The 23,466-nt window shown below is 48.5% G+C and overlaps 4 protein-coding genes across 4 annotated transcripts; 2 read left to right on the top strand and 2 right to left on the bottom strand.

Annotated features, from left to right (window-relative positions):
* Positions 1–6,462: 6,462 nt before the first annotated feature.
* Positions 6,463–8,019, top strand: J7337_005795 (uncharacterized protein; the record flags this gene model as incomplete). The annotated part of the gene is made up of 4 exons (XM_044823469.1): positions 6,463–6,490; positions 6,638–7,695; positions 7,750–7,923; positions 7,975–8,019. 4 exons carry the CDS (start codon positions 6,463–6,465, stop codon positions 8,017–8,019), a joined length of 1,305 nt encoding a protein of 434 aa, XP_044681960.1.
* A 1,199-nt stretch (positions 8,020–9,218) lies between these two features.
* Positions 9,219–11,093, top strand: J7337_005794 (uncharacterized protein; the record flags this gene model as incomplete). The annotated part of the gene is made up of 1 exon (XM_044823468.1): positions 9,219–11,093. One exon carries the CDS (start codon positions 9,219–9,221, stop codon positions 11,091–11,093), a length of 1,875 nt encoding a protein of 624 aa, XP_044681959.1.
* A 447-nt stretch (positions 11,094–11,540) lies between these two features.
* Positions 11,541–13,121, bottom strand: J7337_005793 (uncharacterized protein; the record flags this gene model as incomplete). Its single annotated transcript, XM_044823467.1, has 1 exon — positions 11,541–13,121. One exon carries the CDS (start codon positions 13,119–13,121, stop codon positions 11,541–11,543), a length of 1,581 nt encoding a protein of 526 aa, XP_044681958.1.
* Positions 13,122–17,357: 4,236 nt separating this feature from the next.
* Positions 17,358–19,895, bottom strand: J7337_005792 (uncharacterized protein; the record flags this gene model as incomplete). The annotated part of the gene is made up of 4 exons (XM_044823466.1): positions 17,358–17,441; positions 17,524–18,112; positions 18,164–18,907; positions 19,309–19,895. 4 exons carry the CDS (start codon positions 19,893–19,895, stop codon positions 17,358–17,360), a joined length of 2,004 nt encoding a protein of 667 aa, XP_044681957.1.
* Between the last annotated feature and the right edge of the window lie 3,571 nt (positions 19,896–23,466).

Raw genomic sequence — 23,466 nt, 5'->3', positions numbered from 1 at the left:
ATGTTTTACTGGATTCAGCTTAATGATCCGACAGGATGGGTCGAGTAGGGTATCGCTGGACAAACGACCTTGGGTACTGCACGTAACTCGGCCTGTCAAAGTAGGTACCTAGGTACTTGTTGTAACGTATCTGTATTTCTTTGTTTCTGGCAGATTGTCTGCATCCATAGATGTCTCTACCGAAGGCGTACATAACTGGCTGGGTGTTACGCCCGTCCAGTGACCGTCCAGCCGGAGCAATCAAGCCTCCTCCACTGCTAGGTAAGGTAGGTAGGTAGTAGGTCTGCTCTAGGTTGTACCGACAGCCGGGTCTTTAAACCCGACAGCGTGTCCTAGGGTGGTCCCAGTTGCGGTGCAGGTGGAGCCCCGGCCTTTCGTACAAGTGCGATTGGCTCACCGTGGTCTTGGCGATTCCTTGGCGCCCTCACCGTTGGTGCGAGTCGACATGGATGCAAATGCACATCAGCCCATGTTGATGTCCTTTTTGCCAAGGGTGAGCCTATCAGGAGTCTGTCTCTGCACGCCTCGATGCAGTTCACGCTCAAGTCGAATCACGTCAAATCAGCTCTCGCAATTGAACGTCAATCACTCTGTCCGGTAATATCGCTGTCCAGTCTGTCGGAAATAGCGATCGTGATTCGTTCACATATGAATTGTACTGCAGATCCTGCTACCTGGTCCGATCTCAATCTCACCCCTGAAATCATATACATAATATATATACATGGGAAAAAAGGGCTGACCGTCTTGGAGGGTTGTCAGCTTGAGTATTGACCGCCCACTGGCGTCAGCGTCTGCACCACGACGCGGGATTCGACCCAAGGAGAGCCCTTAATACTGCCTGTGTTTGCTATACTGTAGCTGTTTCCATCCATACCACCTCGCGTCTGCCCTTCGCCGTCATCTCAGCGGGAAAAGGGTTTGTTTCTCGGCGTTGTCTAGCATTTCAACTATCTCAAAGCCTAGTGCCACCCTCTTCCAAGGTCCCCAGGCTCAGGTCCCTTTGCTTTGGCTTGGGCTTGGGCAGGTGATTCTGACATTTCAATCGAAGAGACTCGGATCATGTTTCCACAAGGCCATCTCAACCGTGTCCCCATACGGTAAAGCTGGCAGTTAAGGTAGAGTTGCTATTCCATTGACAAGGTGTTGGAATGTTTGCCCCGCGAGCATCTATCGCTCCTGACACAACAGAAACCGGTACAGTATCTGACAGCGCTACGTGAAACATGATACGGCCCTGAGATGCACAGACATCCATGATCCCATGTGCTCGGGCGTCTGTCTGATGCATATTGTTAGTCGGAAATGCTACAATACCCCAGTGTCTTCTGCTCACGACCTAGCATACCTAGGTAAGGTAGGTAACCAACAGATGCATCGTCCTCGTAGGGCAGACACAGACACTAAATGTCTGATTCCACGTCCAATCGCATCTTTCCATTTCCTTGGGTCCACCCCGGCCAAGATCTTCAGCCTTCCGCCGTTCCCTCAACAGATCATCGGCTTTTATCAAAAACCAAGATAACTTCAGAAAGCTTTCATTAATCCCCATCTTTCTGGGCAACTTCACTAATAAGTTACCTGAAACAGTGATGTGCTATCCAGTGTCTATTAGCCCAAGTTCTAGCACGTCCCTGGACACGGAGAACCAGGGAAGAGCCTGGCTCTTAGCTCCCATTAGCACTCAGCGCTAAACTCTTGTGAGCTGAACCTCCGAAGCCATAAATCGCCTCGGTGCCGAGTGTTAATTAATGAGTCAGGAGAAGAGCAGCGACCACACAGCAGCTATTCGTCAAGACTCGTAAGATTCCCAGAGTTCAAAAATCCGTGGACCTGGCTCATAAATTTGCAAGTCGGAATTGGCGTGCTGATAATCAGCCCTCCGATCGCTCGAAAGCCTGTGACGGAGCATGAACCAACTTCGATCGGGATCAAACTTGGCAATCCTCTGCTGCAGTAGGACCAAATCGTATACTTAACTGGCCGCGCTTCGAAGGAGCTGATTTCTTGTTTGCACACACCGCGATGATCATACACCGATCACGATCGGTGTATGTATGCTGATCAGTGTATATCTGCATACGGATGGGCTTCCCGCCAAAGGATGGACATTTCTACAGCACGACTCAAACCATGTTGATTGAGATTCTCGAACACCTGCTTATAGGTTCAAATGGGGCCTCACGAGGTGGTGCCTTGTCAGTCTACGCAGGTCAGCATTTCGAAATGCATGAGGCGGTTTCTAGAGCGCTCTTCGGTAGGACCTATTTCTGCCCTTTGTGAACCAACCAACGTCAATGCCAGTCTCAGCGGCCGACAGATCCAAAGGCATGGCCCTGGAGCCCTACTGTATTGTCGACCGATACACAATAGGCTCCATCTCTGGGCCGCGGTGTTGGTAATGCTGCCGTTAAAGACCAACCCGACCCAAAGGGTCGGATTGTGGTGTGCCAATGATTCGAAGGATTCTGTCTGGCAATACTCAAGAGCATAGATGACATTTAGAATGAGCCCGCAAGGGGCTAGGCTATTCTTTCGCCCTTGATTCTCTGAACGGGTTGTAGGTCTGGGCTTCTCGCCCAACTTAAGGGACAGTAAGTGAGCGGCCGCTGTCACAATTAATGTTCCTGTCTCGACGTACTGACTCTCACGTGCTGCTGTCACTGTTACTGGTATACGGGTTTTTGTGTTACTCGGACCCAAAAAAGTTAGCTTCTCAGACGCCCACAAGTCAGAGCTGACCGGCCCCAGGGAGCAAGAAAACATCAGACCTTGATAGAAGGTGTGGAAATAAACTCAGCAAAAGGTAACCTAAGCTTATGCCAAGTTACCAAAGTCTTTTTTATCACTTGGGATCGAGGTTCTGAACTTTCTTCCCTCCCCTAGGTAGGCTAGACAATTCATCTGGAAAAGGAAATCAGTTCGCTTCGGCTATTAACCCACGGGCTAAGATGCCCGATCATGTCTCACCCAGGATTGATTTTTCAGGCTTCTTAAGACCAGAGGCGTTCGTCTGACAGGGGTGGGAAGGTGATGCGCAAGATGAATGCAATGGGGGGAACACAAAACTCAAGAATCAGACTCGTGGCAGGAAGCTGGATCTTAGTGGAGGCCATTCTTGCGATTTCTGTCCTCTAACGTTAGAGGGAGAGCAATGGGAAGTAAAGTTATCAACCACTTGAGCTAATCTGGAAGAAACTCATCTACGATCTGCTATCCACTTTAGCCCGCCGATCTCTCTCGGGAAGTTCTAGGCCACCTAAGCTTATTACTGTAACATGAATCTCGACGCTAGGTTGTTCTGTGGAGAGCGGTAGAGTACGATAACGATGCAACGCATGGGAAGACCTGGCTGAAGTACGGAGTACAGCGGGCGAATACCATGCAAATCTTTGACCCAGAGACCCAGCAGAGAACTTCCTTTTTGATAAGAGCCGATTTCCGTGAAAATCGCCATTCGGCCATTATCTTGCGGGTACTCTGTAGTAATAAGTCTTTCGGAACTAGCATCGCGATCTTGCTATGTTGGCTATAAAACGGCTGCTTCTCGACTCAGGAAGGCAAGCCGATTTGCTGAATTTAGTGCTGGCCAAAATACTAACGGTTTTTATACGATTTTTATTAATCATGCCTGGACCTCAGCTTAACAGGCAACTATTCACGCCTCTGGGCTGAGATGGGTAACGGGTAGGTCACCCTTTCACATGGCTGAAAGAGCCTTACATATCAGCTATCCTTATGACGTATCATATTAGTCGCCTTCTTTGGGAATATTTATCGCTGGCTTGATGGAGGTGTTTCGGAGCTTTCGTTCCACCCTGACGATGAAATTCCAGTGACATTTTGATTCCTTGAAAGATGCACACTTTATTCTTCAGAGAAGTGTGAGATGGCTTCTCTATCTAAAGACTTGTTGGGCCCCTGGTGATAATATGCTAAACCTCTACGAGAACAGTGCTGATCTTTCGACGTCACAGGAAAGCATGCTTCTCGCCTCGACGGAGATTACATGGCTTTTGCGCTACGATGTTGAATCCTTTGTGGATGATGTCCCTGCATGAGGCTGAAAGCCGTTCATTTGACAGGTTGTAATACGATCTGATAATCTGTACACTGGTGTTCATTCTCTAGTGCATGCTGTTTCCAGTCCCTGGGTCCTCGCACCCGGACTTTGGTAAGCGTTACCATCAACAGTAGCCGCAGCTTAACATCATAGAGGTGATTCGGCGAACTTGAACGTCTAGGCTACTATTGAAACACCACCAACCATAAATACCATCCTTGTGCACAAGTGGCGTCTGGGCTTCGGTTATCAAACCTGTCAGTTAGGGACAAAGTCTCTCCGACATGCATCGGTTCCAACAGTGCTTTCAATAGTCGAACTCTAAAATACATCTACGACGCCTTGGTTCTCTTTCGGGTATCTCGTAAGTTTACTTACGGCGGTATTAGCCCAGCCTCGCCCTGCCATGTCGAAGCCAACGGCCACGAGGTTGAACGACGTAAAGAATCAACGGTGGTGTTGCTTTGTTTGACGCAAGGGCCATGTTGTTCAAACGTCTGGATAATTCTTGCTACACTCTAGAAATAATCAAAATACATAGGCCACTGCGAATCGCCCCAGGCTGTTGTGGCAAACAAAAAGGCCCATGGTGCTTCTTCAGCTGCCGCAGGAGAGCATGTCCTGTAAGGCAAAGCGGAACGGAACGGAGCGTCCATCCAATTTGTAGGAATCATTGCATTGTGGCGTCTGGAGTGCCACCATGGGACACACAGAGGTGGTTTGGCCATAGTAGAAGGGCAGAAGGACAAAGAGCCATATTCGCAAAGCAGCCTGTTATAGGTCAGCCAAAAGATATCTGCTCATGAGAAGCACAAGACGAATTACATATCAGATATAGACGCCACTACCAGGGCGTGGTATTCCCGGGTCATGGAGCCATATCAACGTCACTAGCATGTGCCATCTCAGTGTCATTGGGTGAAACAACTTTCAGCATGTTCCACGATACTCTGTTAGATCTGGTATGGCCGGTCAATACCATGAGCATTAACTTTTAGGTTCAAGATGATTTCATCAGTCGGCACCCTTAACATGATCGCTTACCAAGCTGAAGGCTCTCACAAGTGGCTCGTTGTGCTGCATTCCTAAACTTGTGGAGCGTCATGGCTGACATCTCGTTCCTTTGGAGATGCAGTTCTTCAAATTAGATCCTTTGCAGACTGCCTCTTGGACCCTAGGAGCAAGACAAAATATGCATCATGTAGACGCCGAGCTACGAATGTTGGATGAATTGTGGCGCTAAGCCAAGCACGTTTGTATGCGTGAACAGCGGGTTTGACCTCTGGAAATACTTGTTATTATCAAACTTCGTGATGCACAAGAGCTGAAACCGCCATATCCTTGGCAATGGGAATAAACACATACCCAGAAACTACCAGGAAATGGCCATTTCGATGGAATGAGGGCACCATGGGTAACGAGTCATGGCATGTTGTAAACAAATGGAGCCTGGGGTAAGGTCTTCGCGGTCGGTATGCAAAGAGACTTGATGCATCTGATTAAGATACCAAAAATAAATGATTAAAGTGTATTAGGACGTGCTCATCTAAAGCTGGTCCAGGATTTCCATGATTGAAAGCTAACGTTAGGTCTCACGGTCTCTTGTCAAACCCGTATCCTGTCACATCACGTGTGAAACGTCACTCACTACTGCTACCTTATACGCCAATAATAGAAAGTTCATTGATTCACCACGTGACGAGATGGACTACCTAGCCTAGGTAATGGCGAATCTATAAGTCTGAGGTTAGGCTCTTTTCCATGGATTCAATAGAGTCACAGCTTGACCCAGAGCTTCCGAATGGAGGAGAAAGTCGTGGGCTAATATTCTCTCAAACCAATAGGGTCTTGGAGATGCTAGCTACGCGCTGACTATTGCCCCGCGTAGGCGCTTACGTTGAACTGGCCACAGAGCTCATTGAACCAGGGGCCGATCGATGACTTGATGGCACTCAGTGATTGGGCATGGTCTCGAATGAAACAGCCCGCATACTGCAGCTTGTGTTGCATTTGTTGTATGAATAGCGGGAACTTGGTCTTTTGGGACGCGGCCGTTTCGTTTCAATGGTGAGACAAGCGAATGCCGAAGCAATATTGAAAGGGATTTGGCAAGAAATATGTAGACGGCAGGATGTTCTCCAGAGTGTTGTAGCTTTTTCAGTCCAGGTATCTCCATCATCAAACTCCAAGACTCAAGTATCGTGGTAGATGGAACCTGATATCAATGCGGGGCTACCCTAGCTTGGCACATGTTACGGGCGGCTAAGGAAGCAGAGTCGAGCTGTCGTAGGAGGCCAGGTTCTCTCAGGGTCTGAACATTTTCTTCCCTTCTTCATCTTATCCTCCGGCCCAGAAGCTCTTGTATTCTTTATCTCATTGTGGTATTGCCCCTATTAATTATGACGAGCCAGCAGCATTACTATCCTCGTAGGTCCCCATCGAGTTTTGTATCATGACAACGAAACTGATCATGACACCTCAATAGCTCCGCCCGGCGCGACACAGAGCTCACCAGGTTCGCAAAGCTCTCCACAAAGACCTTTTGGCAAAGCTGACCTTACGATCTCTGGATAGCTCCTCAACCGCAGCAACAGCAACATCAATATGCGCTGCCACCGACCTCTCCTCCGGCTAATCGCACACAATTCTATGCTCCTCCACCTCAGCCTCAATCTCAACCCGGACAGGCTGTGAACTACCCTCCTCCTCCTCAACATACGCCATCTCCCCAAGTTCCTCACCAGCCAACACCGATTCACTATCCGGCTCCTCCCCAGGCTCAGCAGCAAACTCCCTCCCCGCAAGCCAAGCATCACTCTCATAGTTCCTCTCAGGGCTACTATCCTCCTCCTCCAACTTCGGCACCAGCTTATCAACAGCACTTTCAGCACAACCTGCCTCAGGCGACACCTCCACCCTCACAAAATCAGTATCACGCGCCGGGCCAGCAGAGCAATTTGGCCATGAGGCCTGGGCCAACTCCTCCAGTAGCGACTCCTCAGTCTACTCAACAGAACTTTGAACCGCCCCCGCCGGTATCCCCTTTGGATGATAACCAATATCCCATTGAGAAGCCCAAGCAGGAGCTTGAACAACAGCCTGGAACAGCAGTTGCAATGACTGTGTCTGGGGCACCCGAGGCAGGTCAATTTGTTGGGGCAGGGGCCACGTCTGATGACGTTGGAACATTCAACGGTGGCAGCTACCGTATTAGCCACCGCGATACCAACACGATTCTAACCATCCAGCTCGCAATGGGCTGCCCTATGACTGGCAAGCCTGGTGCGATGATCGCCATGTCTCCCTCGGTTACTTTGAAGGGCCAAATCAAGTTCAGCATGAAGAAGATGATCACCGGAAGTGACATGTCAAGTTCGACATATATTGGCCCTGGAGAGGTTCTTCTTGCGCCCCACAGCCTTGGTGATATCACTACTCTTCGTCTTACAGGCAAGGAAGCCTGGTCCGTAGGCCACGATGCATTTCTAGCTTGTACCCAGGGTGTTATAAAAGATTTCAAGAGACAAGGATTGGGCAAGGCTATGTTCAGTGGCGAGGGTCTCTGGGTTTATAAGATCAGTGGTGTAGGGTTGTTGTGGGTTTCGAGTTTCGGTGCCATCATTCACAAAACAGTAGGTTTCTTGAACGCAATTTCTTTTGTTATCAGAGGCTAACGTATGGACTAGCTTGTCGAGGGGGAGAAGTACATCGTGGATAACGGACATCTGATTGCCTGGAACTGCAAGTATGTAATGGAGCGTGTTGCCTCTGGAGGTATCATCTCAGGCATTGCTTCAGCAGAGGGTTTGGTCTGTAAATTTACTGGTCCGGGAACAGTCTACATGCAAACCCGGAACTCGGTGAGTGATCTTTTCTGTCTGTGGTCCTTTCTGTCACTAACAATGTTATAGAGGGCGTTTGCTGCTTTCATGGGTGGGCAGCAGTATCAGGGATAATTGTTTCGTGGAACCATGAAGAGCATGTGAAAGCGAGTGCCTAACTTTGCTATGTATCTTAGTTTTTATTCTTCTTGAAATATCTCGGGCTTTCTTTTTGGTTGCCGGCCGTCTCTGGATACCTCTAATTAGGTATCTCAATACCAAAGTATCTAAGCACCTTGCCTACCTAGGTAGTACTTTCGCTCACAAACACGTGCTATCAGATTTTCCCATACATTCCTGATTTCTACTATGGTACGAAGTCTTTGTACCTTTCTGCACGTGTCGGAGCTCGATGTCCCCTCCTTCTTAAATCAGTTCTGTCACCCAGCCGAGTTTTGAGTCTCAGGGAAAGAGCCCTTCTGGAGGAGCAAGAACTGACAAAGGCACTGCACTTTAGTTCTTTCTCCGTTCTGTAATTCATCTAATCGCGCCTTCCATATTCTCAGCATTACTATCAAAGCAGTCATTTTCACGGCCGCCCTCACGTTTGCTGTTTTCCATCTTCACCACCATAGGTAGCTTGGCCTTCATTTGCAAGACAGCCAAACGCCCCCTTTTGGACAATCTATCCCGCTATACGCAGCATTAAAACAAACTGTCTCTGGCAAAGACGCCCGGGAAAAAGCGAATTTACTTGTCAGCGATCGTCCCCGAAGCTTACCAAGTCCCCCTTTTTGGCACCCCCATCTGTGAGGCAAGCTTAGCACCTTTGCCGCGAAGCGCCTGGCCACGCAGTTTCCCATATGCGAGTTTCGAATTGGATTGCTCGCATCTCCATATAGGTATGTTGCCCTAAAAGTTACCGACCGGCTCACTTTGATGACTTGGGATCTTGGTTGTCTGAACAAGAATCGACACTGACACCCGATTTAGGCACCGCTCAACATTTCCTCCGTCGCGGGTACGACTTTGGGTTAGAGACTCACCTTGGTTTCCTGATGGATTGAAAGAAATGCCTGACGACAAATAGAATCAACAGGCTAAAAACTTCAGACTCGAGACGTATGTACCGTTGACCGTCAAGAAAAGACGCAGAAGAATCACTGGCATACGGCACCAAGCACTTGTTCTGTGTTTATATAGAATCATTCGGCATCTGTAACACTGACAAACACTGGAAGACTATCTTCCTATGATCCAATTTGATTTGGATTCGTGGTGCATCTGACAATCCCCAGTCAACGCATTGAGACGTTCAAGACTCAAATTTCGGCATGGCCTTCGAAAAGAGGATTCGAAGCCGAAAGGCTCAATCCATGATTACAGCCGACACAACCACTGATGATTCTTTTGAGGAACTGTCTTCGGCACCGTCTCTTTCGCGGAGAGAATACTCCGAAGATAACCTCGGTAGTTCAAAGTTTGCTGAAGCAATGAAAAACCCCGATTGGCGTCGACGCGATGGATTCAGTGCTTCTGACCTTATTGACACAACCAACAGCATAAATCAAGCCAGTCCACATAGTCGAGAGACTCCCAACAATGGTGCAGAAGGAGAATATATCTCCCATATGAGGAATGGAAGCGTATCTCCATGGACTTTCATTGACAATTCCAATCAATTACAACCTTGCCTATGCGGTTCTGAGACTGATACCAAGGATTCAAACGTGTCTTCTACCAACCAAGAACATGATAATGTGCAGGCAGCTGGTGCCATGGGTGGGCTCTGTACTATCCGGCTTAACGTCGACCTGGCCGGTGGCCACAGCAAGGACCGCCAACTCCGCGTTCTTCAAGTCTCAACCCTTCCTTGTTACGCTGCCAGCCCACAGGAGCATAGAGCGGCAGTCCCTAACATTGATCGAGAGGCTCCTATTGCCTACGTGCAACGTGTTGTCAGAACACAGCGAAGAACTATGCAAAGAACTGATAGCTCCAATGCAGAACGATGTCGAACTCATCGCCATATTTTCCCCACAGAGGCTGGAAACGAGAGTGAATTCGACAAAGAAAGGACTGACAAGACCAGGCAAGCTGTACTGAAGGGCACAGCTGTTGCCAACATCGGCAGCGCACATGGAAAATTCCAACCGGAAGTACCCAGTGGCCCGTCATCGTCAGCTGAGCAAACCAGAAAGAGTGAAGAACTCGAACGCAGAAAAGCCGCTTTCATGAAAATTTTGCAAAAGCTTCAGAAAGGATCAAAAAATGAGACTGAAAAAAGCAAGAGAGATATAGATAGGCCTTTTATCAGCCATGGTTGTCCTTGGGGCCCAAAATCAAGCCAGCAGCCGAGCCAATCTAAACAACAAAGCTCTGATTCCGGTATTGGCTCTCTTTATAGCGATCCACGGAGAAGTAAGGACTCATCTAATGACTCCGGAATCCGATTTGATTCTGATGTCCTCACACATGGATTGAACCCTAGGGCAAGGGAATTCCTGTCATTCAAAAGAAGTTTCCCAGCAGCACCGCAAACTCTGGGAATTGTCAGTTTTTCAGAAGACGAGATTTTGAAGAGTATGTTGCTAAGGCAAACTGAGAATGGAAGCGAAGACATCGTTAGAAACACCATCAGGACTGCATCTCATAACATGGACGACATTTCTGTTCCCGCACTACAGTCAGACATTGGTGCCAACAGTACAGAGAGTACATCTGTTCCAGTGATAAGTACAGCCGATGCAGCCAAACAGGACTCAGAAGAGATCAACTACTCATCGAATGTATCGCCGCCCGCCCATTATGGATCCCCAGGGGGTGCTTGTGGCCCTTCAGTGCGAAATATCCTCACCCCTGGAGTGCTACCTGGTCTTGGACTTGGAATCCTGCCAACGCCTGCCACCTTCGGCAATACGCCGAGCCTAGCAATGTTTAGTCCTCTTCTACAACAGTATCCTGTTGCATCAGGTCACTTCATGGGCACTTCTGTAGCGCCTCAGATTCTCTTCAATCCAACGCCGGGAAGTAGTTGTTATCAACCTCGCCCACACCCTGTTCCCAAACCGACAAACCCGGACCCAATTCAGCAGCAAAAATATGAAGAATATATTGAATGGCGTAAAGCTCATGAGCCTGGATACGCACTTGCATGCAAAGGCCGGCAACAACGCCGTGCCCAACGTGGTATAGCAACGCAACCTTGATCAATGCATCACGCTTCGCGCGAAGGAGCCCAAATGGTTCAGTGATCAGTTTGGATGATAAGATGTGGAGGGAAACATGAACAAAAAACGAAGATGCTCTGACATCAGCAACTCTGTCGTTGTGCAAACCAAGCACGACCAGACCAAACTATAAATTCCCGCATTCATTCCCTCCTTGTATCCATTGGCTGTGCAAGACAGAACATTAATCCATTCTTATCAGAAATTATCAAAGTTAGGAACTTGTATAGGTACGATAGTGGTATAATAATTGAATAAACGCCAAGAAACCCCCTTAAATATCCAATACATTGTTCGCGACTCTTCAGTATTACGACCCCAATTTGCAGATATACCAAAACGCATTCCGACACCAGTTTGTGAAATGCAAAGCTTACAAAGATAGAGAAATGATGCACTGGTGGTATGAAGCCAATCGTATGACTTCTAGCATTCCTCACCTTCTGCATCCTCATCCAGGCCTTCGTCATGAACACTGGTTAGCCTTGATAACTCTGTCTTAGCCGCCTTGAGCGGTTGACATGTCTCCCAGCGTCCGTTGGTGGACATAATGACACGAACGTGGGGGTGTGAAGCCCATTGCGTGAGAGCCTCGTCGTTTGTACCCCCGAAAACGACATGTGGCTCCTCGTTCTTGGCGGCACGCTCAAGGTGAACAGCGACATGCTCCATTCGGTCATCCCAAGTCTTATGGCCGTTATTGAAGACTGTTGTGCAGCCCTTAGCTGGGCAATGCATGTAGTCTGGCAATTTGCAACGCTGTCGGAATGCTTCCTCCTGTAACTTCTTCTCCTGGGCTAACCAGTCAGGAGGGAAGGTCTTGTTTTTCTTGTCAGCCTTGGCAACCTCGTCAGGTGCGTGCATCCGGCGTATGTGTTGTGTGTAGAGGTCTTTTCTTTTAAAGACCCTGCAATGTGTAGCGTTGCCTAGAACACATTTCAGTGGGGTTGAAGGATATCCGCAGGCACCAGTTGTACAAAGCCAGTAGTGTAGGTTCAAATGCTGAGCGGAAACATGCCTTTTCCATTCATTCTTGTTTGCAAAAGCGTGGTTACAGCCCGCAAAATGGAAGACGCAGATGAAAGGGCGAGTATGCATGGCATTGATGTGTTTCTGTAGTGATACGTCGTCGTTGAACACTTTCTGGCAATGCATGCACAATATGCTTTCGCACGAGGAGAGTAATTTCCGCGCTGGGGTACCGTGGGTAACAGGCCGTGATTTGGTAACCTTTCCTCTGCTAGCATTGGCACTGGAACTTAGTCGACTGCCGCGGCCACGTCGACTGCCACCTTTGGCATTTCGAGGTGACTTGGTTCTACAATTGGGTCTGTATTCATCGTCACCGTCGTCGACATGGATAGTCTCAGCTTCGTTTTCGAGATTTATGTCCAGATCCGTGTCGTCAGGATCAGGGTAGGTCGCCTTTGTATCGGGTTGAGGATATAACTTTGAAGGTGAAGGGTCGAAAGTCGATGGAGAACTCGAGCCGTCACCTTGGTAGGTGGAATTGGGAGTGGCGCCGTCAAACTCAGCATTCATGTCGAGGGTGAAAGCATTGATCTCTTGCTCCTCTGTGATTTCTGAAAAGGGTTGACTTGGTTCAATGACAGCCGGGTTCACACATCCTTGTGGACCACTTGACAACCCATAAAGGGAGACACTAGGTGACAGAGAGCCTGAACCAACGATGTTCGGAGACAAGACTGCAACATCGGAGGGGGTAGAAGGACCTAGAGTGCTGACATGTGCATCATTATCTGTCCAATTGGGACTTTGTGGACCACTCGCAGCTGATGATGGTTGGTAGGACATTGGAGAGCCCTGGCGAACTTGTGAACTTTGATGAGCAGGACAACTCATATCGGGGTAAATTCCGGCATATCGAGTGCCTGGGATATCAATGTTTGATGCAGCGATGAAGTAGTTGCTCTGAGGCTCCTGCAGATACCTCTGCATGCTGTTGGCACCATAGTAGGTGACCTCGTGGCTGGGATAGGGTACCATATGTTGAAGAAGGGGATCAATTTGGCAGGTGAAGTCTTCGTGATTGATTGAGTCAGGGCCGGAATAGGAGAAATAACGTGTGTCAGATAAACACCTAGCTCCGTTGTTCCTCTCATAGGGTGATTGGACAGTCATGTTGTCAACAGATCCCCTTTTGTTAGAGAGGCACTGTAAGTAAGGCTCTTTGCGGCGAAAGACAACAAGAAGAACAAGAGCACGGTATGCCAGAGCTTTCAAAGCAAAAGAAAACCTGGAGGAGGAAGAGCCACTGAGCTGTTCAAGTCCTAGCGCCGAAGTTAAGAACCATTAGGTCTGAAATGGCGAATGGGCATGTATATCAAGAGTGCAAAATGTCGACTTGGTAACGCAAGACGTTGGACGTGTAAATAAGTCACCGGTAGTGCAAGCTTGGGGAATTAGGTAAGGTGAGTGGGAGGCTTGGTGTAAGTAGGGAATGGAAAAAAGGGAAGTTTATAAAGAATTGACCAGAAAAGGATTGCTGGAACCTGTTGACCACAATAGAGAAGAGTCGCCATGGTGGAGGGCGAGGGCAGACATCTTAATAGATTATAAAGACCCCAAGATTTGTATGGCCAGAAGGTCTCGCCAGCCTATCTGGAGAGTCCTGCCGACGCGGGCATTGGGCACTCCCTGAGTTGGTCGAGCAGAGCCTCAAGTACGTACCTCAGCCTGAAGAGGCATCGGTGGAAGTGGAGCGATGCGCTGATCCCATCTATTACTCTTCAGGACGACCTGCAGCAGCATGGGACTCCAGACCTGGCCCTGGCGGCCTCGCCCTGTCATCCTTGGTAGAAGATGGTGTGCGAGCCGGGACGGAGCCGTCAGGTCGAAGGGTACCTTGATGTAGGTAGTAACAGTGCCCAAATTCCAATCTGGTGGTCGAGACGGGAGATTGATGACTTTGTGAGCTGTAGCTGCTGGGTGAGGTGGATTTCATCTCCCAGGCTCTGTCTCAGGTCTCTATGCACTTGAATCCGAACAACTATCAGACACCGTCGAATTGACAGCGGGTATGCATCTTTGAGAGAAGTCGTATTGACATTGTCTTCAGTCATTGGCGGCCAAGTCCATGGCCGCTAATGTTAGTCCAAGGCACACGGGGGTGAGTGAGCTTAACGCCACGCAAGAGGACGGTAAGGCCCGTTCAGCCGCCATGTCAGTATGTATTGCACCAATGTGGATGGATACGTGCCAGTGTGAGTGAGTCCAGGCAGGCATTCCTTGCAGCCGCAACGGTGATGCGATGGCGATGGCGATGGCGATGGCGATGGGTTGCTGGCGTTGAGTGTTGATAGGCCTAGAGAGCAGGAACTGTGTCTGTGCCCGAGAATGAGTAGGCTAGGGATGAGCGGAGCATCCACCGGCAAACTGATGCTGATGGCTGGCCTGAGACAGTTTGATGCAAGACGTCGACGTCTCTTTCTGGTGATGGTTATCTCGAATGAGGGCCATCATTGCGGGAGCGTGGATAGCCGCCAAGTCGGAGTGAGCCTGTAGCATTTTAATAAACACATTAAAATCCGCGTCAGCCGGTTGGGATCGCGATTAGTGGCGGCTAATATTTCCCAAGTATGAGATGACCCTTGAAACGTATCATGACGAGTAGGTGCTGTGTCATGTGTGTCTACCTACCCAGTGTAGTACCTAGTCAGGGCTGAAGATGCTGACAATCTGGAGACCTTGATGAGAGTGTGTGAAACATTCCTTCAAATGCTAGTATTGAAGAACTCCTCCTTATCCCCAAGAAACGAAATCGCTCACGGTTGAGGTCCTCCACAGCGAGCTGTGGCCAGGATCGACGACAGGCGTTAACCATTGGCTAATTTTGAGACAAGGAATTGCCTCCCCAGCACTAAACCTTTGTGGGCTAGGCAAGTCTACCACAGATGAGCACCTTAAAAAAGTACAGTACATAGGCGGCCATCGCCTAGATCTTGACCAATAGCGAGTACTGAAAGGGAGGCTAGTGGATTGCTAGAGCCAACAGACTTACAAGCATTACCTCGCCCGACCTGGGTCTTCGCTGTCGCTCCCTCTGTCCCTCCACTGTTAGGTTGAGGGTTCCCGCCCCATGCCATCCCATACCATCCCGTCTGACACGAACGTCACCTTGGTTTGGTGTACATGCACCGTATATACGGTGCAACTGATTAGGACAGAGGCAGGCTAGTCTGATTTATCGCACGGGTTTGGCTTTCAGCTCTCATTCTATTGGTATAAAGACCCCTTGTCGATGTCGATCCTCAATGACACCCAATCTCCAGTCTGATAATCAAGACTATCAAGAGTCCAACAACAGAATCTCGAGAATGCCTGTCCAGGTCCTCATTCCTTCAGCGTCTACTCGGTACTAGCCTATGTATGTTATCCATCTCATAAGAGAATATGGGAGCATGTTCGTACCTTATTCGAGAGAAGAATCTCTGCAGTAGTGTATTTATCACCGGAAATGTATGTAAAGAGTACGGCGATTTGGTCAAACAATTGGGTTCTCATCCAGCTCTGGACTCGGAACAACGCACTGGTGTAAGTCCATGTTGGTTCGGGGAGCAGGTCGGCATTGTTCTTCATGACAGATATCAATTATGAATCATCACAATACAGCAGCAGGGCTGAGTCCATTAGCTACATACACCTCCCTTCGCATGCACGCACCAAGGGGGCCGTCTAGGTCAAAGATTGATGTCTGCAAGGCGATGTTACATTGATGAAGAATTAACAGCCCCCAACATAAGCCATGGGACTGTCCTGTAATATTGTATGCCGATTGAATATCGAGTATTACACTTCAGCTGAAGCGAGCTGGATGTTGAATTCATCTATTTTGAGCCATGTATGTACGAATACGTAAACTTACGTCTTGAATCTCGATATCTTGATCTGACAGGATGAACCGAGTGCGTGGATTCAGGTCAACTTCAATGCACACAGCCAGCCCTTCAGCCTCTTTACAACCTGGTTCGAGTCAGAGTCAGCTCTGTACCACTCTCAACTACTATGTAACTAGGAAATGCAACTTGTCAGGATTGGATGTCAAGCGGAACCATTAGCCGCCGTTGTAGGCGTGAACTCACTTGTCACCAGTAATCTGGCAGTCTAAGGGCACCCAAAGCTCTCAGTCGTTCGGCTTGTTCATTCCATAGCCATCGAGATACCACTCTCATGGCCATCTTGCTTCATGGGATGGTCAAGGTGGTGCAGAAACCTTTGGCCTTTGTATTACACTTGATGATACCAGTCATTGAGATGTATATCTGGGCACACTCGAGCGTCGGGAGGATCGGTCCCTTCCCCAAATGTGGTGCAGATCTTATCTTCCGTGGGTAACCCCTGCGAGATAGCCTATCTACTCTGTTGTACAGTTATACATTCTTTTTTCAACCCCATGCCCCGTTGAGAGAGCAAGGGTCATGTCAGTGGTCCCTTGTGTAACATGACAAGTGATGTAGACTACCCAAAGCGGCTCCTGGGGAAATGAGCAACTACCAGAAACTCACAGCGGTGCATTGGCTGACCCTTCCAATGCCAATAGTTCCTTTTGTCGTCGATGGATCATTATGCGCCTGTGACACACATAGAACAGATGCCCGGCGATGCAACTCGTCGGTCGGGTTCAGCTTTGAAGCATCTCATCCACATGGACCTCATGGCTGCCCTGGATCACGCCCCGGGAGCTTATCCGGGGCGCCTGTTGGAGTGGCTTGAGACTGAGACAATAGTCCGCGCCATGCCAGCTGGTGGTCAACAAAAGTGGAAATACGTCGTATGCGCCAGGGCACTATTCGAGGATGCGGACGGCATTCGAAGTTGACCGATACCCCTGTCTTCTTGACTTTGTTGATCTTACGGGGTTCGTTTGGTAATACCCCGGAGCAGACTCCCACTAGTGATTCGTGATATATCAGGAGTAAAGTTGCCCAGCTTACAATTGCCCTAGCCACTGCCGGGCCTATAGCATTGCTATGGATCAACATGCTCTTTATTTCCGCACATCCTAGCTTTGTTGGAAGCTGCAGAAGGTGGAGTTAAGATGGAATTCATTCTATTATGAATACAAGTGTTTCCCAAGCAAAAACGACCTTCTGAATCTTATAAATTGTAAATATCCAAACATGCCACATGACGGGGGTATATCATTCGCATCAATAATAACAGAAAAGGGAACATCCGTAGATTATAGTATAACATTGACGCACTGACACAATAAGCTAAGTGTCACTTGTAGATGGAATTGCGTGCCAAGTGCAGTTCTTGCACGAACGTTGGTTGCACTCGCAGCACAACGTGTTGTTGCTGAAACTATTTTCAACAGCGCAATTACACTGTTTGAGTGTGTCAGCAGTCTCGTTGCGGTTGGTATTTGGGCCGGAGCTCTACTCACACATGTCCACATATACATATCCTTCTTTCTACCTCGGCGATCTTCACCACTGTTTTCTGTAGAGACAGGGCTCTGAGGAGATACTGGGTCACATGGGGATGATTCAGATGAGGATCCAGACTCGTCCATCTGGGGAGCCGAGGGAACAATACTGTGGTCCTTCTCATGTATCCACTCCCTGATGTCTCTCTTGGGTACACGACGGCCAGAAAAATGGTCGTCGATGTGGTCGCAACGTTTTGCCCAGGTGTTGTCCGTCTCTTTAATCTCAACAGTTTCCCGACAGAAGCCGCACCAAAAGTGAGCATCGCAGTGACGACCCTTTCGACAGCCTTCAACTTTTTCTTCGAGCTTACTGGTATCTGTAATCTCATGTTCCTTCGAAAGATGGTTCCGGAAGCTCTCGCGGCGGTAGCAAACCTTGCCACAAGGCTCAGCAGAATCAGACTTGGCGCAGTCACATATCCATGTCTCAAGTTGATAATGCTGAATCGATTCGTGTCTCTTCCAATCGTTCTTGCTTCCAAATGTCTTTTTACAATCGGCAAAAGTGCAACCGTATGGTTTTGAATGCCTCTTCTGGTGCTTTCTGTAGAAAATGTTAGCCAAGGTATTCAGCGTGATGAAAGACAACACCTACTTCAGCTCGCACAGACGAGGAAATGCTTTGTCACACTCCTGGCATTTGTGAGGATGTGTTTGGTTCTTGCTGCTCACTGTGTCTGGTTTTGAGGCCTCCTCTCCGAGGCCTGCGAACCGCTTCTTCTTCAGATAGCTTGCGATAAGTTCTTTTGGTATTTTATCAAGAAGGTCATCGTATGCTGATTCTGGGCTCAGATCGGACGGTGTTTCACTTTCCTTCTCTTGTGGGGGAATTGCTTTAGGAGTCCGTTGGGCTTCGTCAGCGTCAACCATTCTGACATCAGCCTGTTGGCTTCCTAGGTCCCCATTTTCATGAGAGACATCTGCAGTTGCTCCTTCACCTTGCTGCACGCCGTCCATAGTTTCTAATGCATCATCGTCAGGCTGTTCAGCTTCAGAAGCGGTGACATCGTCACCAGGCGCATCCTCCTCAGAAGCAGATGCCGGCCATTGATTCGGTGGCAGAGCACTGCGTCCATGGACAATGTCAGGGTGAGCGAAGCTCTCATCACCTTCTCGTACCGTTGCAAGGCTTGATGCATCTCGATCAAAAGATAAAGAGGGTGGTCCTCGAGGAGGATTACTGGTAACAGATTGGGGTTGTGAAGCCCGTCGTTCACCATAAGACACACGGAAGGATAGGATTGTTGAGGGATGAGCCAGACCAGGTAATTGTTCCTGTGCCTGGAGATATGCCATAGCACTCCCACCCACGCCCTCGAGATCTTGTGACGGAACTGGACTGTAGTTTATTAGCTAGCTTCTGGGTACCAGGGCAAAGGATGATGCTAAAAAGGAAGGGGGAGAAAAGGCATACCGATGCACATATTCAGATAGATCGTCATTGGCTGAATATGTCTTTGCATGAATTCTCTGCAAATGTGACCGGAAGTTGTCTGCCCTTGGCCAGATTTTACTTTTCTTCGCACAGTTGCCAATATTACACACAAAGGTACGACCAGAAACAGTGCGGTCGCTATGTACGGTTCTCTTATGTCTGTCGAGATCGTTCTTGGACGTGAAGCCTTTCTCACGTGAGCAGCCTGTAACGTCACAGTGCCAAGGAAGAGAATGTTTCAATTCGTGTTTTCTAAACTCTATCAGCAAAGGGGTGGTCAATAGAGGCCAAACCCATGTGCTCACCTTAGCTCGGAACGTGTACGGCATCGTTTCTGGCAGTCACCACAGATCCAACGTCGTTCTCCACCAACCGGGGCCGTTGCAACGCTTGCGGGCGGGTAAGGTCTGACCCATTGGTCTTGATATAAGTCAGCATCGTTGGAGGCTGGTTGACACTGCAGTTGGAGAGTTTCTAAGTTTCTGTTGACAAGCTGGGCATCCGAATGTTGAGGTTCCAAATTTTGGACATCAGGGTCCATATCTTCACCATATGCAGAAGGGTTTCCAATGCTATGAGTCAAGCGGCTGCCGTAAGCCGAATCCTCTGGGTTGGTATCGCATTCTGATAAAAGTGGTTTGCTCCGATAGTCTTGATACGATGTTTGAAAGTTGGCGGATCCAATAAGTTGCGAGCGGGTCTGGCCATCATTAGGCGCACCGAAGGCAAGATGGTTCCAGGGATCATCTCCAGCCCAGTTTTGCCAAAAAGGGTTCGTGGTCTGGTGTCTCTGCTGACCCAGAGCAGCCAGGTTCGAGCTCTGCTGTTGAGCCGCCTGCGGGGATACATTGGCGCCGCCTCGTTGTTCCTGTGAAGGGCTAAAGGAGTCCATTCTGCGGGCAGAGTGTTAATGTAGCTATCAGAGTGAATGGATGCGTTAAGTGTAGACGATTTCGAACCGTGCTGTGTATCTGAGCAGGACCGCTGCTGGCACTAACTGGGAGCCCAGGAATGGGCGTATAGATGAACAACACACGCCAAGGCGATTCAAGGGCGGCTAGCTCCTCTAGTTAGTCGTTGTCTTATAGCAGTACATCATGTTCTGCCCGAGTTGATAGACGGGAGGGCTAAGGTTGTTCGACTTTGGAAGGGACAACAAGGTTCTCGACCCAACACTATCGATGGGACTGGGTAGGACACATAGGAGAGACACGGCAACCCGAAGAATCAAAGGAATCAAAAAGCATACATTGGGCTGAGATCAATAGCTATCCAGCGCAAACAAGCGTTGAGTCCAGGGTCCAATAAGGGATCCGGGTCGGACGACTGTTGACAGATACTAGCGTGAGATCTTTGTCAAGCCAGCACCGAGTCTGAAGAAGGAGGCAGGTCGAACCCAGAGAAATCCCCAAGTGGTTGAGCGAGCTAGTTGGTAGCTACACCAGTGATAGTCGATTGCCTTAGGTGTATGCTATGTTGTGTTGTGCTTCGCGTCAGGGTGTCACTGCCAAAGTAGTATGAGCCATGGGTTAGTAGGCAGGCATTGAGGTCTATGGGCTGGCTTAGAATGAGGCAAAAGGCAAAGGAGGATGGATGCAGAAGCGCAAAAGAAGAGGAAAATGGCGGGGGACGATGGGGGAAATAGAGGAGGGAAGAGTCACTGTGATGAAATAAAGTAAGTAAGGTACCTTAGGTATTGTATGTATTTGGCAAAGTACAATTCCGGGTGAGATGTGAGCGACTCTGTCTTCCCCAAACCGCCTCACTTTGAGGCTTTGCGATGTATTTGAACCAATCAGCATTCTTCTTTCAACCCCCAAGATACTAGGCATCCGGCGAGGCAACCTGCGTTCGCCCGCTGACGAAACTTAGTTGAAAGTGCGCTTTTGCGAACCATCAATTGATGATGCGGCTCAATTTGCAACGGATCATACTGTGTCTACATACGTCACCAGCATATGATTAATGCTAGAACGTCTCCGTATAAGAACATTCGGTGCTTTTCACAATTCGGCACTTCAGACCAGTATCTGTCTACTTACCGGCTCACCCACGATCACGACTATTGCCGTCATTTTGTATCATTATCAACAATTAGAGCGTACGGCCTACACTATACGACTGACTATCCTGGTTTACACGAAAATCAAAGCATAAAAGCTCAACTGCTACGGTTGCTCCACACAGCATTGATTCTCAGCCGAATGTTGTTGCTCATACCTAAGGTATTCAGCCTACGGAAAACGCCATGTTGCAAGTGCGCCAAGCTCTTTTTCACATGATAGCCTTGACAATTATTCTCAATTGTTGATATATTCTATTATGGGATACTGAGCCTATCCCAATCATATGCCCCTCTAGAAAAGTCCCTAGAAGACCCAACAGCACCTAGTTCACTCCTTTATCTATCTACCTCGGGATCGCACCATTCTTCGTGACTCAACGATGTGGTCCGTTGTCTCTTCCCCCATCTACTCCTTTTGGTCCAGCTCGATTCGGCCACATGCATTCATGCGGTTCTTCATTAGCCTTGGTAATATCTGCATCTTGCCGAAAATCCCACTATTTATCCTGGATCAAAGCCCTCGAGGCCGAATGTGGCTGAACGAAAAGGATCCAAGATATCTATTCAAAATCTGGCTCAAATGTAAGTGGCGGCTATAGTCTGTTGGAGGATGAATGTATATCGTGCGAGGATCATTGGTCAAACTTCAGCTCATGTCGAGACCCGTTGGGTTGGCAAAGACAACGGCAGCGCCAGTGGCTATTACGTATGCCCGTCACTCTCAACTTGAACCCTCGTTCAGTTTGAAACTCCAAGACCCCACGACTCTCAAGTGAGAGTTGGCATTCATGCTCTCTCGTTCGATGTTTAGATTACGGTGCTTCTTCGTTGATACCGCATTCTCGCTATCGCCAAAGAAGATATCCAGTTCAATTTGAATATTGCAAAGAAACAGAAGAAACACGATGAAAACTCCACCAGCAAACTCCCATGAGACGCACTGGGTAGCACAAGACTCGAATCTTCACTGGCCCCTCGTTCGGATACTCACTTTTTGTCCTATGCAGCCAGCTCTTTTCAGCGCTGCAAGGAAAATGTGCAGCTAATGTCATCCTGGGCTGCAGATAGTCCATTGTATAGGCCGATTCCTCAAATATTTGGAAGTCGATTGGATGATGAAGACTAGAACCCTTGTCTCTTACCCGACAGCTAGATTATCCAGGAACTGGGGAAACGAGGAAACGAGGAAACGAGGAAACGAGGAAACGAGGAAACGAGGAAACGATAAGAGAGTATACTTCAATGAACAAACCTCGAAGCCGGCGTCGGCTCTCTTACTATAAAACGTGCATCCTTTGCCACTGATCAGTCGTTATCACTAAGTTTGTTCGCTACCATCTACGGTTCTAATTTGTTAATCACTTACTCACACGTTGGACTTCATAACTCAGACTCCTTACTACGATATAGGAAGCTCTTGTAAGAATTTACTGCCTTTTATCGAAGCTCGCCTCAGTAACTTAATTACATCAAGATCATCCCAGTCGAAAGCAATTGCCATAACAAAAATGTGCGATTGGGAAGAGTTTCTCTTTGCATGCAATCACTCGACCCTCCGCCTCAAGTCATACTGCCACTTTGCTCGCAACGACCCCAATCATCAATGTTTTGGAGTCAAGGTGCTTCGCAAGTCATGGAGACAATGCGTTCCTTGCGACAACTGTGCTCTCGCTTGCCGGGCAAGTGAATCTCAGACACAGCATAACTACGATCAGGAACGGTCATTGCGAAGACATGGCGGATAAGTTTGGAGGTTTTCAATTAGTTATGAGTTTGGGTTATCAATGCCTTATTATTGCTGTTGGCTAAGATCCTCATCTTGTTCATCCCCATCTGTGATCATAAAGGCCATTACCTCTATTTTTGTCAAACAGTTCGTATACATGAGTAGAAATCACCGCTAAGATAATTATAGTCACAGCACACGCATGATTCAAGTATTAATGAACCTCTTTTTGGTCACCAAAGATCTCATATGTGACACGTAGTGCTCAAGCTTCGGTGTCCAAGTCTGTCTGTCTGTCCAGAGACTAACACTCGTGTGAAACGGGGATGTCAGGCGTAAATGCTACCCCTAGCTTTTCTCCGACCACAGATGGAAGGATGGGTCGAAATGGTAAGGATAAGATAGGACCGCTGCGGGCCCGTTTTGTGCAACGCTGCTTGTGCGAGAGCACTAAGTTGACGACGCATGAAAGCTGGAACGGGTGGACTTGAAGCGGAGCATCTACTGCCTAAGATCAGGTTTGTCTCGATTGAGTACACAAGGGCAAACTGTAGCTTGAGCCAGAGAAGTGGTCGTTTGTGTCGTCGGTCTTGAGATAGTTTCTCAGCATATCGGCCAACGTATAGGACCAGTTATTGAGCGAGATACTGCATCTGAAATCCTTTCAGCTTC

This window comes from Fusarium musae, chromosome 4, assembly GCF_019915245.1.
Source record: "Fusarium musae strain F31 chromosome 4, whole genome shotgun sequence".
NCBI lineage: Eukaryota > Fungi > Ascomycota > Sordariomycetes > Hypocreales > Nectriaceae > Fusarium > Fusarium musae.
This window is presented reverse-complemented; position numbering and strand designations above follow the sequence as displayed.